The 13,937-nt window shown below is 50.9% G+C and overlaps 1 protein-coding gene across 2 annotated transcripts; it reads left to right on the plus strand.

The window, feature by feature from the left end:
• The first annotated feature begins 3,748 nt into the window (after positions 1-3,748).
• On the plus strand, positions 3,749-13,668 carry LOC110077295 (lamin-B3). 2 transcript variants are annotated; one of them, XM_072981591.2, is made up of 11 exons: positions 3,749-4,128; positions 5,411-5,567; positions 7,052-7,177; positions 7,821-7,991; positions 8,764-8,868; positions 9,017-9,258; positions 9,700-9,928; positions 10,612-10,719; positions 11,306-11,422; positions 11,509-11,607; positions 12,127-13,668. In XM_072981591.2, exons 1-11 carry the CDS (start codon positions 3,764-3,766, stop codon positions 12,157-12,159), a joined length of 1,752 nt encoding a protein of 583 aa, XP_072837692.2. In that variant the 5' UTR covers positions 3,749-3,763; the 3' UTR covers positions 12,160-13,668. The 2 variants fall into 2 exon arrangements, with proteins under 2 accessions (XP_072837692.2, XP_078237278.1); XM_078381152.1 differs by having other exon boundaries at positions 11,509-11,620; positions 12,127-12,514.
• Positions 13,669-13,937: the final 269 nt, after the last annotated feature.

Here is a 13,937-nt window from a genome sequence, read left to right on the forward strand (position 1 = left end):
CCCCCCCCCCCGGCGTGCAGCCCGGGGGCTCTCCCGCCGCGCTGTGCTTTTCCTCTCCCGAAGGCGCACAGAGGTTCTGCAAACGACTGACTCCACGCCCAGAGAAAAGGATCCTGAGCTCCTCCGCTCTCCAGCCAACCTCCTCCCCGGCCGCCGGCGTCCCCCTATTCGCTCACAGCCCCCTCTGGTCAAGGAGCCGCCGGAGAAAGCCGGGGACGGGGCAGGAGCAGGAGCCGCCGACCCGCGCCAATGGGTGCCACGCACGGGTGCAAAAGGCGCACGGAGGAGCTGGCGCGCAGGACGGCGCGGAAGGCTTTGCGCGCTCCTTCCAACCTGGCCGCCTTTAAGCTCGCGCCTCTCTCTCCCCCCCCCCCCCAGTACAGTAGCTGAGGGCCAAGCGCCCTCTAGTGCAAGATCTCGTGCCTCGGGGGTGGCGGTGGCGGCGGCGGCGGCGGTGCGGGAGAGGCTGCAAAGAATTCTCATTTATGAAACCGAAGAAGAAGAAGCAGGGCTTGGCGGTCCCGACGCCGAGGAGGAGGAGGCACCCGGGCCCCCTTTTCCTGGCAGAGATGCCTCTTCGCCAGCTGATCCCCGGGATCTGCTGACAGAGCAATTCCCTCCTCTCTTCTCCCCCCCCCCGCGCAGCACAAGGGCTCTGCTGACTAAGAGGGGCTGGCCAAGGAGCCAAAAAAGAGAAATCTTTAGAAGAGGTAGCCCTTGTTAGCCTGTGCAAGCCTATCAAGCAAAATCCAAAGAAACAAAACAACAACAACAAAAGACAAAAACAGGCGGCACCTTAAAGGTCATACAGTGGGGTCTTGACTTGAGAACTTAATCCGTATTGGAAGACGGTTCTCAAGTCAAAAAGTCTGTAAGTCAAGTCTCCATTGACCTACAGTGCATTGAAAACCGATTAATCCCGTAACAGGCCGTTTTTGTTCCATTTTGGTTTTTTTCTGGTCTGTAAGTCAAATCTCAGTCTGCAAGTCAAACCTAAATTTTGCGGCCAGAGAAGTTTGTAACTCAAAAAGTCTGTAAGTCGAGCCGTCTGTAAGTCAAGGGTCCACTGTATTTTAATGTGAGCTTTCCTAGACAAGTCTACTTCCTCAGGCACGGGGGGGGGGAATGAAATGCTAGACGTAATACCAATTATACAAGTAAAACATACTAAATATTCCTCGGCTCTGAGAGTCCTTTTTTTTTTCTCCTGAATTGGGTACTTGGTTCCATTTCACATCTTATTGATCTAATTCCAAGGCTATAAAATGTGCAAATGGTCTTGTCTCTCTTTCTCCTGTTTTCTTTTCCTAGTTTTTCCTCCGCGTCTCCTTCTCTAGCAGCATTAATGGTGAGCTGTAGTGGTTGTTAAAAGCTGAGATTTGAAACCAAAAAGTTTTTAACTCTTCTCCCCCCCCAAAAAAAAAAAAAAATCCTGTGGGCTCCCATTCAAAGCGACCCCAGGCTGCAATTTTCTGCATTTCCACTTGGACGCCAACCTCACCGAAGATATCTGTACAATACTTGCTTTCCAAGGAAATGTAGACAACGCCGAGCTGCGTTTATTGCAACACGCGGCCCGGATTTGTCAGCACTCGAGAAGACATCAAAGCCCCCCCCCTTGCATATGGGCCTCGGAATGGTTTCCCAAAGCGCCGTGGGAGCAGGTGCTGCTGTCTTCGGCCACGGGAGATGAAGGGAAAGAATGTATTGGCCGCCAAGGCTTGCTATACATCACCAGTCCCTCGGCAGGAGGCTTGCTCTGCTCACCCACTCATGGCCAGCTGCGACGCTTGAGCGGCCAGCTCATCGTGTCCTCCTCATGCTACGGAAGGGCACCGATGGGATGAGAGAGAGAGAGAGAGATGCCCACGCCAGGCTTCCGAAAAGAGCCACAGCCGGTGCAAAAGGTTGCCTGCAGGATGCAGAAAACAAAGCTCGCCACCCCCAGAAAAAGCCATTGTCTTGCTCTTGGCCAACCCTGAAAATGGAAAAGGCCGCTTGCAGGGTTTGTGGGCGGGGGAGGGGCATGAAAAGCAACTTTTGCCAACTCTTATGAATGGGATAACCCCCACAGCGTGCAAGAGTGAGAGAGAGAGAGAGGAGGGAAATTAGGGCGAAGCTTGTTCCAACCAACGAGCATGCCTCGAACCAATAGTTCTTTGGGTTCAAGAGGAAGGATGCTGGTGGCTGGCAAAGCCTGCCCCAGAGTTTGGTCCAGATAGACTTGCCCGTTCCATATGCTTTGGAGGAAGGACCACAAAAGGCGCGCGCGCACACACACACACACACACACACACACACACACACACACAAACCTGGGTGCGAAGCCAGAGGTTGGGAGTTCAATTCCCCCATGGTATCTCTTCGAGAGAAGCTAGACTTGATGACCCATTGGGGTCCCTTCCAGCTCTGCCGTTCAAAGGTTGTTATTATTATACATGAGTACTTTTCAGGATATAAATAAACACATTTGCATAAATATAAATCAGTTCCTGGCGGAATGTAAGCATGGAAATTCTCCACTTCTGCTTTAAATAAACCAAGGAATCAGCCACATACAAGGGGAGCAAATTACACTGTTTACTCACAGCACAGCAAGTATGCCAGCATATAAATCTGGCCGCGACGGGCCTGCCGATATTATGGGGGGGGGACCCTTTCCTTCCGCCCACCCAGGGTTGAGGCTCTATGCAAAGCCTCCATTCAAAAGCATCTGGGGAATTCTCTTCTCTCCTCCCCCCCCCCCCCGCAAAGGGATACAAAACGAGCAGACGTTTCTGAGCCTTTCCATTTTCTTATGTGCAAGGTTGGGTGGATGTGCCGTCCAGCAGGTAGCTCGGAAACCTACAGATTTCTAGAGGTAGAGCAACTTAAGTTTTGCTCCCAAAGGTAGGATCCAAGCCAATGAATCCACCTCAGAGGAAAGGAGATCCTGACTAAACATGAGGAAGCATTTCCTAAGGAAAAGGGCCCTCTGATCGCCGGAGGTCCTGCTTCAGAAGGCAGGGGCGGTGTTTTCCCTGGTCACGGACGTTCGAGGGGTAGATTTGCGCCCCGGCAGAGATTTTGGCGCGCCCCCTCTCCCACCTCTGCCATTCTGTGGCCCTTTGATTCCTCCCCTTATGAAGGACTGGGGAGCCGGGGACGCCAGCCATCCTTCCACTTTAGCCTCCAAGGGCAAAGGGGCTGGGCAGCCTAAGGGTTGCGAAGTTTCAATCAACCGGGTTTATTTGACGGACTTAGGTTACCGTCCGGCCCAGACCCTGTTTCTCGTGGACTACCGATCACGCACCACAGATACATATTTGACTTGATTTGGACTGGGGAGGGGAGGGGAGGGGGGGCTACACAAAACCCAGCAACAAACAGCCCAGCCCTCTGACCATTCCGCAGAAAGGAGGGAGGGAAGGACCGTCCGCTGGCAATCGGAGAGGTGGCCCGGAGACCCAGGAGGAAAAGATAACGCGGGGCCATCGCGGGCGGCCTGGCACCACCGGCGGGCACCCAAGGAAGAAACCCCCGCCCCCCCCAAAAAAAGAGCTCCCTCCAACCTCCCGGCCCCGCTGCCAGGAAGGAGTGAGAGGTTTTTTTTGGGGGGGGGGCTCCGGGCCGGAGGGCAAGGGCGCGAGGGGAGGCTCTGGCCCCTTAAGAAGAGGGTGCCGGCCTCCCTCGCCGGCTTCCCGGCAGGCTCCAGCCGCCGCCGCCGCCGCCGCGGGCCTGTCCTCTCCCTTGGCCGGCCCTTCCCGCCCGCCGCTCCCCGACGATGGCCACGGCCGGGCCGTCCACGCCGCCCTCGGCCGGCGACAGCGGGCTGGCCCCGTCCTTCGCCTCCTTCGCCTCCTCGCCGAGGCTGGGCCGGGGCCGGCTGCGGGACGAGCCGGCGGAGCTGCGGCGGCTGAACGGCCGCCTGGCCGCCTACATCCAGCGCGTGCGGGCCAAGGAGGCGCGGCCGCTGCTCCGCCCCGGGCCCGGCGAGGACGAGGACGGGGAGCCGAGCCGCCTGCGCCGCCGCTACGAAGGGGAGCTGGCCGAGGCGCGCCGGGCGCTGGACCAGCAAGCCCTCCAGCGGGCCTCCCTGCAGGTGGCGCTCGAGGCGCTGCGCCAAGACCACCGGCAGCTGCGGGCCAGGTGAGCGCCCGGGGAGGGGAGGGGAGGGGAGGGGAGGGGGGCGAGAGAGAGAAAGCCGGGCTGCCCCACCTGGGGGGTCCCCAGAGGCCCTCGGGCTGCAACTCCCGGAGATTCCGGCCGGCGGTGGGGAAGCCTCCTGGGAGTTCTAGCCCAAGCACGCCTGGGGAGGGGGGGGTCGTGCGCTGCCCTAAACCAGCCTGGTGGCTTGGCTCCAGCAAGCCGACAGTCCCTCCGCCGCTCCTGCCCATCTCCAGAGGTTGGTTATGGGTGTCCGGATGATGGGGGGGGGAAACACCACCCCACCCCCGTGGTTTGCCCTAGATGCGCCGCTGCCTCTGGGCAGGGCCGGCCCCCATGTTCTTTGGGCCCCTTGGAAGGGAAGGGGTTTGAGCAGGGAGATTGATGGATGCCTTTGGCTTCCCTTCTCACCTCTGATGCATCCGGTGGTATCCACAAAAGTTCCTGCTTTCCTTACAGTGTCACAACACACTTCCCCCCCCCCCGCGCCGCCTAGGCTGAAACCGGCTCTCTCTTTGAAATGTCTTAATTTCCTTTTCCTTTCCACTTAGGTGATCCTCCCAGACCCCTTTAGAATGGAAGAACCAAGGAATTTCTTTTTTTGTCTAGCAAAACAGAACGGAGTTGACTTTATTGTGAAACGATCCATGTTCCTCCTGTTAGGTTGTCCCTTCTATGCAGTAAACCAGGATTTAAAACCTAAAATATAAACCCGAAAAGGATTCACAACTATACTTAAAAGCAGCCTTCTTGTTTACATAGGCGGTGTTCAGTGCTACATTAGGAATCCATCTCATAATTTGACTCTTCAGAGGGAGGGAATGTGCTTGTGGGAAAACGCAATAATTAGTTAACTTGCAGCCCCTCTGTAAAAGGAATTTGTATGGAAGGAAACTTCTCCCGAAGCAAATGTTGCTGTCGTTAGTGAGCAGAGTAATTAGCATGAATTATGTAACATTTATTTACTTGGAGGTGAACAGCAAGTCATTTATATCTTATTTATTTATGTCACACCCGTAAGAACCATGGGAATATGGGCCAATTAAAGATGTGAAATGTCCCCTCTCTTCTCCCTATTGCATCTTCCTATATTTGTGTTCGCTTTCTTAGATTTTTATTTTTTTATTTTTTATTTTTTGTCATCGATCTCTTGGAAAAAGTCAACATATCTTTGTTTCATTGGATTTGAAGAAACTTCGGAGAGAGGTTGATAAACTATACTGTGTCTGTAAAATGCAACGCTGTCTCCTTGACTTCCTTGCAGGTGCTCAAAAAAGGAGAATGATCTACGCCTGGCTCTCGATCGCATCAGAGATCTTGACACTCTACTCAACTCCAAAGACGCCGAGTTGTCCACCTCGTTGAGTAGACAGCAAAGCCTGGAGACCAGTCTTCGCGAGTCAGAAGACCAAATCACTTCTGTAAGGAACTGCTCATAAAATCTAACATGTCCTACTGAACCTGTGAAGGTATTCCTTGATTTTCTAGGGGATGCATCTGTTTTAGCTTTATGTTGGGTGGGGGGGAGGCATCCTAGTGAACCCTCCATTGCCAGTACTAATAATTCACTCCCAAAATGAAGGGTTGTGCTTCCAGAACCCTACAGGAAGTCCCCTTTTCTACTTTAAAGCTGTTCTGGGGTTGAGGTCTTAGAGATCAGTCATTTAAAAAAAAATATGCTGGTTTGCAGATTCCAACAGGTGAGAGAAGCTCCTGCTTTAACCTTCGACCATAGGGATTCACCAATTTGTATTTTTGAACTACAGTTCTCAAAAGGCTGTGTGACGACTTTTGGAACTTCTAGTCCAGAAAACTAGATGCAAATGCCTCCTGTTCTGACCGATTTTCTCCTAAATGACAAGCTGTCTATAACGCCTGCTTTTGCTCTTTGGATCTCTCTCTCTGTTACTCCCTCTGTCAAAAGCACAGACAAAAGAGTTGCAGATGACATCATGCTTAAACAGGGTGAGCCAATGTCTGCTTTTGCCCCGCTTGAAAGGCATGAAGGGGGGGGGGATCCAGCTATCAAGAGCCGTCAGCCAGGAATGTATCTCATAAACGCAGGTGACAACTTGGCCACCAGCTGTTCAGGGGGCCTCCAGCTGGAATGCTGGCTCCATTAACCCTCTCCAGTTTTAAACCCTGAACCTTGCAACTTGGCTGTCATCCTGAATCTCTCAAGGAACCCTGGCATGAGATGTGTGGTTCCAAAGCATTGTCTGCACGGCCAGGAATTTGCAAGTCTGTGGAAGTACATCGACTTCAGCCTGTCTATTATCTCAGTTGATGTTAACATTTATGCTAGGTTGTTTTTTGCAAGTTAGCTTGTTTCTGATTTCTAACCAGTAGCGTGTGAAGGAATAGAGCATCCTGCCCTACCCTGAGACTCCTCGAATGTGTTGGGATACAACTGGCATTGTCCCCAGACAGGCTGCATTAGATGGACAATATTGTATTTTTAAAAGCAGCCAAACAAGGCATCACACAACTTAAACTCATAGGAACTCCAGTGACCTTCCCGTAGGCTGATAGACTAAATGGAAACACAGTTTGTTGTTGTTATTGTTATGCATTGTCAAGTCGCCTCCAACTCATGATGATCCTATGAAAGAGTGATCTCCTCTTCTCAGTGCTCAGCTCTTGTAAACTCAAGCCGGTGGCTTCCTTTAGGAAACCAGTTCATCTCCTATTTGGTCTTCCAGATTTCCTGCTGCCTTCCCTCTTTCCACAGGCCAGTTGGGAAGCGATGAAGGAGGACCAGCTTGGAATATGTTGGCTGGCTGTAGTGTGATCACTGTAGCAGAACAGACTGTTCAGAAAACAGCTGATGGCTGTAACTTAAGGGTAACACTCTAGTCTTGTTAACTTGAAGTTGGCTGAGAAATCTCTCTCTTTTTTTTTCTAGCTGAAGGAGACAGTGAATGATTCAAAAACCAAACTGCAAAATGAGATGTTGATAAGAACAGACTTGGAAAACCAAGTGAAAACTTTGCAAGACCAAGTCGCGTTTCTCAAGAACCTCCACCAAGGCGTAGGTCATGTCTGTCTTCTTAAACTTTGCACAGTCCAGTTGATGCCCTTTATTGAAATCAATGCAAAAATGCATGTTGTGAAGGTTAAAGATCAATAAGCTTATCTGTTGAGTAAAAATAATCTGAGCAGGAGAAATGGCAGGCTCTCTTTTTCTACATGTCTTGTTTTCTATCTTGAGATTTTTGGGAGAACTTGCATCCATTCTATGGGACATGGCCCAAGTAATGACTTTGCTAAGAAAGAAAAGGTAGCCAAAACAAAGATCTCAAATCCTTAGTTGAATGGTTCCCAACCTGGGGTTCCCAAAGGTTCTTGGGCTGCAGTTCCCAGAAATCCTGGCCAGCACAGCTAGCAGCGAAGGCTTCTGGGAGTTGCAGTCCAAGAACATCTGGGGAACCAACCTTGGGACACCACTGCAGCTAGCTCACCTCCAAGGTCACAGATGCCCAAGCCTCCACAGTCCTCAGATTTCTGTCTCCAAGCAAGATGTTACACATGTTCAGAATCAGACCGACAGGCAGTCAGTCTTTGGAGCTGAAAGCAATGGTGTGTGCTTTTGAAAACTCTGGTTTTGTTTTATTCAGTGCCAACTGTACTCTCGTGTTGTGTTAGCCTGTTAAGTCCTGTCTTCCTTCTCTTAGGAGCTCAAGAGCAAGAAACAGTTCTACCAGAGTAAGATTCAAGAAATTCAATCTGGCCAGCAGCAGGAATTGGAGAGTAAATTGTTGAATGCCCTTCAAGAGCTCAGAAAGGAGCAGGAACAACAGATCCAGGAGTATAAAGATCAGATGGAGAGGAACTTTCAGGCCAAAGTAAGTGGTCAAGCTTATTGCTGCTACTGCTGTGCAGTCACGGCTTGGGCTAAAAATCCTGGATTCCCCCCCCCCTCATTGTTTTCTATAAGGATGTCCTCTTCATTATCTGAGAGAAGGGGAGAAAAGAGGTGTCTGATGAAAACAGGGCTGGCTGGAAAGTTCAGTGGTTTGGGTATCTGGCTGCGGAAAATTTGCCTGACCCCAGGATGGTAAACCATGCTCCCGCCTCCTTGGGGTTCAACTAGACTAGGGTTGCGCTGCAACATTCTGTTGTCGTTTGGCACTGATCATCATGAAATAAAAACAGGGATGCTTGGAAATGGCAGGATAGCCCTGCATTGCCTATTTAGAGCCCAGAAGGTGTAAAATATCAACCGTGAAGGCCAGAGTAGAGAAAATTATCCATCTAACCATGCCTGACATAATCACAGTTCTCGTATGTGTTTATCTAGGAATAAGTTTTCAATGAACTCAGTAGGGGAAAGGAAACCAACGTGGAGGAGAGATCTCTCAGGGTTCTCCGGCCCACTGTCCTCAGACTGAAGAAGCTACTTGGAGGAGTAGTGGAACGTTTCAACCTAATAAGAAAGGTTTTATCTGGGATATTATCATAAACCTAGCCATCTGTTGAGACTCGGTGTAGCTAAGGCTCCAAAGAAGGGCGCTGCTTTCTGCACTGAATGGAACAATTATCTACTGACGCATGTCAGAGTCTGTCCAAATCAAAGTACACGGTGCAAGTTGGCTTTCTGAACTGATGTTTCCCCAGATTGAAAATGTCCAACTTTCTGCAGTCGTAGACAGCGATTCTGCCCACCGGGCTCTGGAGGAACTTGCTGAATCCAAGCAGAGAATTGAGACGCTGGTGTTGCAGGTAAAAAAAGAGGGGCTGCCAGCAGTCATCCTGGAGAGGGATCAGGCTCCTCTTCATGTCTTTATAATATACGTCCTTCTCTTTAAAAAGTTTCCCTGTTCAAACTGGCGGTGTTGGCTAATAGGAAACCATTGATCTGAAATTTTAGAACGGCGCTTTGGAAGAGAAGACGAGAGACCTTGCAGCCAAAGTGTGGGAGCTGCAAAAGACGGCCGATCACGAACGGGACTCGTCCGCGAGGCGTCTGGCTGAGAAGGAGAAGGAGGTGGCGGAGATCCAGCAGCAGATGCAAGCTCAGCTGGAAGAGTACCAGCATCTCCTGGATGTAAAGCTGGCTTTGGATCTTGAAATCAGTGCCTACCGGGCTATGCTGGAAGGAGAGGAGAAGCGGTGAGTTTGGAAATGCCATCCAACTGCCTTTAAGAAGGGGGTGGGTTTGGGAGGGGAGGGGAAGAGCCGAAGAGCAGCTTTTGAGAGCCAGGATGATTTGAGGGTTGGTCTGACCCTTGGGAAATCCAAGTTCGAATTCTTTCTAAGCCATAAAAGGTCAATGACATCTTTAGCTCTAATCGCACATACAGTTTCGCTATAATCTGGTCTACCTTACAAGGTTGTTATGGGTGAAAGTGAGGTCCAGAAACATAACGTGTTGAGCATCATGTGCAGTTTCCTTCTGGGTCACCTTCTTGAACCTGCAAACGACACAGATCTGACTTCCATGCCGTGTCGTGTTGGCTACGGCAAAAGGGTTGAAGAACAAGTCTTCCCAGAATCTGTTTGGTCGGCGCATAGAAGTGACCTCCCCGTTTGAAATCTGGCTTGTTTTTATAGCTTAAAACTGTGTGGAACATCCTCAGAAAGTGGTGGGGCACACACCGCCGTCCATCAGGGTCCCCGCTTCTTCCTGCAAGGGAGGAAAAGGAAACGGGTGTTCCCCAAAAGGCGGGTCTACAACGTGAGCTCCAAAGTGGTCCAGCGGGCTTCCTCTTCAGGGAGCATCTCCATCGAAGACATTGACCCCGAAGGGAAATTCATCCGAATTAAAAACAATTCAGACAAGGTAATTTTAAATGCTGATAACCTCAGACAAATAGGTGGCCCTCTTCAATCCTCCCAAGGGATCGATCTCTTTCTTTTTCTTTTCTTCTTTCTTTCTTTTCCTTCCTTCCTTCCTTCCTTCCTTCCTTCCTTCCTTCCTTCCTTCCTTCCTTCCTTCCTTCCTTCCTTCCTTCCTTCCTCCCTCCCTCCCTCCCTACTAACCTACCTACCTAATTGGGTTGCTGGTTCTCTGTAGGGCAGTTTCAGAGCAAGGGAGAGAATGGTTTTGCCAAGGCTTTAAGGATGCTTATTTACTGAGTCGCCACCCTCTTCGTTCCCACTGGCTTGTGTATCTCCAATCACTCTCCCCAGCTCTCAGACGCTGGGGGTTTGTCATGGGAAGGGAGCTTTGCCTTGGAGGGGGCCAGGTAGAGTTTCAGCCCTAAGTAGCCCCGCACGATGGATACGCTTTCTCTAGAAGGCCCAAGCTGGTGCGGTGCTGTGGATCTTCCTGCAGAACGTGCAGGCACAGGGCTCTGGTGATCTGGGTTCTAGGCTGAACGCAGGAAGGAGCAGCTTTTGGCGTCCGCTCAAGAACCCCCCGGGGGTGGTCTTGTACCGTGCCTCGTTGGTGGAGGTGTCGCCGCAAGGAGGGGGGAAACCTCCCGAATCCACCCATTGTCTTACACACTGTTTGGCTTACAGGACCAGTTGCTCACAGGGTGGACCATCCGAAGGCAGCGCGGGAATGAATGTGACGTGATGTATCAGTTTCCTGCTCGGTTTACGCTTCAGGCTGGTCAAGTCGTTACAGTGAGTCGGGGGGGGGGGAGGGAAAATGTCTCATTCGTTTTCTTGCTTTTTTAAAGGAAACGTAGACCTTTTTTGGAAGGGGGGAAAACCCCCTCACACACTATTTTGACATTACACTGACATTACACTGGGACTTTTTGGAGAGCAAAGACTCTCATCATCATAATCTACTATCTCAACCCTGCACTTCATTATCCCCTCTGAGATTAGCTGCACTCCTCTCAACAGCTGGGGCGGGGGGAATCAAGTTTCCCCCAGAAAGGGTATATTGTGGCAAGCTACACCTGTTGCAGGCATTGATGATGGTTTGGTGTTGAATAGGCAATTCAGAGCCATAATCTTTACAAAAGACCTGACGCTTCATAGTGGATGTGCACCAATTCCGTGTCTGGACTCTCCCTTATAGGACAAGAGGACTCTTCTGAGTGGATAGGGCAGCACTGGGGAGTGTCATAAAGAGCCCCCGCCCTTCCCAATTTGCCAGTGCAAAACCCCTTCCAGATGAGCGCCTGCTTGGATGGTAAGGGAGCGGCTGCCTGTTTGTAATGCTGATGGATTTCCGATCAGATGCTTCTCTCTTTTGAAGATCTGGAGTGCCCAAGAAGGTTCTAGCCCAGGCTCCGGTGTGCACGTCTGGAAATCCCCGCAGCCCTGGGGAGTCGGCGAGAACATCAACATCACCCTTCTCAATGCAGAGGGCAAAGTAAGTCCCACCCAGCCTGCCCTTCACGCTGCGTGAGACTCCGCAATGGGTCCTGCTCTCAACGGAGGGGGTCATTTTCCTTGCAGGAGACAGCAGAAGGAAAAGTTACTTGCGTGGACAGAGGAGAAGGGGACGGAGAAGCGGAAGAGGCTGCTGACGAAGAAGAGACGGAGCTGCACGGTCAGGTAGGTGCCTCAGGTGAGCTCCCCAATGCTGGCGGAAAGGAATAGCTGAGATTTGCCTTGCTTTCTGCCTGGGGGAAGACCTTCACTGCACCCAAAACTGTCCTGAGGACAAGTACTTCTCAGGACATGGTAAAACTTTACTGTTGTTCATTCCCTGATGAGGGAGGGAGGAAGGGAAGAAGTTAAGGGAGGAAGGGTGGGGACGGATGAGGAGAAGGGATGGAGGGAGGGAGGAGATGGATGAGAGGAAGGAAGGAAGGGAGGGAGGGAGGGGACGGATGAGGAGAAGGGACGGATGAGGAGAAGGGAGGGAGGGAGGGAGGAGAGGGATGAGAGGAAGGAAGGAAGGGAGGGAGGGAGGGAGGGGTCACTCTCCCCTAGTTCTGCCTCAGACACCAGCTTAGATCTGTAAACCTAGCATAGCAAGACATGGCTCAAGAGCCTGATCGTGGGGTCCTGAGAGCATACTGTACCTCCTCCCAAGGGAGCTGGGCATCACCTGCTCTTCTCTCCCTGCAGCAAAACGAAAGTCGCAGTTGTCCCATCATGTAGCAGAGAAAGGATGTTGACCAGATGCGGAAGGTTCTCGGACCTTTGAGATGGTGCTCCCTGATTTATCCACTGAAAATTGGCCGCTTCAGGCAGGCAAGCCACATGGGAACTCCGGGAACGTGATTCAAGACCGAAGAAGATGCCTTTCCCCCCCAAACAAGAAAAATCACAAAGGACTCAGAGCAGAAGCAGGTGTCAAGTTAGGATATCAGAGGGTGGCAAGAACTGTCTCCCAAACATTCACTAGCCTGTGGTAATAATCTCTCGGATGACTTCTGCTTCCATTCTGTCAGCCTGAAAGCCAAATCCTGTCCGCTTTATCCAGAGGGAAAATACAAGATGCTTCTCAATTCAACTGTGGTATCCCAGTTGTATTTAGATCTGCTTCTAATCGCCTCCAAATGTCCAAACAGAAAGCTGTGGTCATCACACCTGTCTTTCTCTATTAGCTAGTCACTCCTCCCTTGCATGCACATGTGCATGCACGCACACATGCACACTGCAAAATGGCTTAACTCTGTTCCCCATGGATGTGAAAGATTTTACTGTCTCCCAAGAAGGAACAACTCGTGGCCCTCCAGCTGACGTTGGGCTGGGATTCCCCTGTTAACTGTGCTGACTATGACGGATGATAGCTGCAGTCCACAAACATTTAGTACGCAGGTTGCCCTCCTCACCATCATCCTCCTTGTGAGCCTGGGACCCATCCCAGCCAAGGGACCTAGTTGAGAGACGGCTTCTTGAGGACTAAGCAGCTGCCGAAGCAACATTAATATTATTTGTGGTATTGCTGCAAAATAATGTTTTGGTAGTTTCCGACCTACGGGGGTTGCGTGCCTGTTTTTGGGAGGGGAGCATGGGTTCACCCAGGAGGAAAGTAGCTGGCATTTCAAACTTCTTCTCAGAGTTTCGAAAAGTTACTCTTGGGACGTCGGTCGCTGGAATTCCCCGGCTATGCCGACTGGGAAAGGGGAAGTTAATCGTCCCCAAAAGTAACTTGTCTGGGTCCCTTCCTTTCTTCATCTTGCCCTAGCACAGTAAACCGGGAGCAGCTAGTTTGTCAGGGCCGTGCAGAACAGGAGCAGCGAAACGCTGGAAGATGTCACAACCCCTCTACATTTCTGTCATGCTTGCTTTCCATAGGGGAAGCAAGATATTGCATACCCAGGCTCTGGGTTAACTCCATGCCTTGTATTAAACAACATGTGGACACTTCTTGCTACAACTCCCAATGACGGAGCAGGATTGTTTTAGTAAAACCTCTTTTTTTTCCCCCCCTCCACTGGGGTTTCTTTTCAGTTGGATTTCTGTTGTCACTCAGATATTTTTAAATAGCTGATATTAAATTATGACTATCCATTCTGGCCTCCACTGTTTTAGCAGACCTCTCTGTTTCACGGTGGCCCTTCCTGATGTCGAAGTGGGGAACGAGAGTTTCCTGGTCTTGTGTGAGTTTAAAAGGGAGGACCGCGTCCAACACTTGCTTTCTATTAAAGTTTATCTTCTAAACCGTTGACGACTCCTTATGGTATCTGAAGCAACCCCGTTGGTTTTTGGCAGGTCCGGTTGTTAACTGTCTATATTTGCACAAAGAAAGATTTTTTTAAAAAAATGCATGCTGCTTATATACCGTCTCATAGTGCTTAAAGCATACTCTGGGTGGTTAACAAGTTAATTATGCAGGCTATCCATTGCACTCCTGCCCCCAGCAAGCCAGGTACTCAATTTACCGACCTCGGAAAGGATGGAAAGCTGAGTGAACTTTGAGCTGGCTCCCT

This window comes from Pogona vitticeps, chromosome 12 (assembly GCF_051106095.1).
Source record: "Pogona vitticeps strain Pit_001003342236 chromosome 12, PviZW2.1, whole genome shotgun sequence".
Taxonomy (NCBI): Eukaryota; Metazoa; Chordata; class Lepidosauria; order Squamata; family Agamidae; genus Pogona; species Pogona vitticeps.

Coding starts and splice junctions, on each gene's coding strand:
- LOC110077295 (XM_078381152.1), top strand. CDS start 3,764: ATGGCCACGGCCGGGCCGTCCACGCCGCCCTCGGCCGGCGACAGCGGG. Junction 8,869..9,016: donor TTGAGACGCTGGTGTTGCAG/GTAAAAAAAGAG, acceptor CTGAAATTTTAG/AACGGCGCTTTGGAAGAGAA. Junction 10,720..11,305: donor AGGCTGGTCAAGTCGTTACA/GTGAGTCGGGGG, acceptor TCTCTTTTGAAG/ATCTGGAGTGCCCAAGAAGG.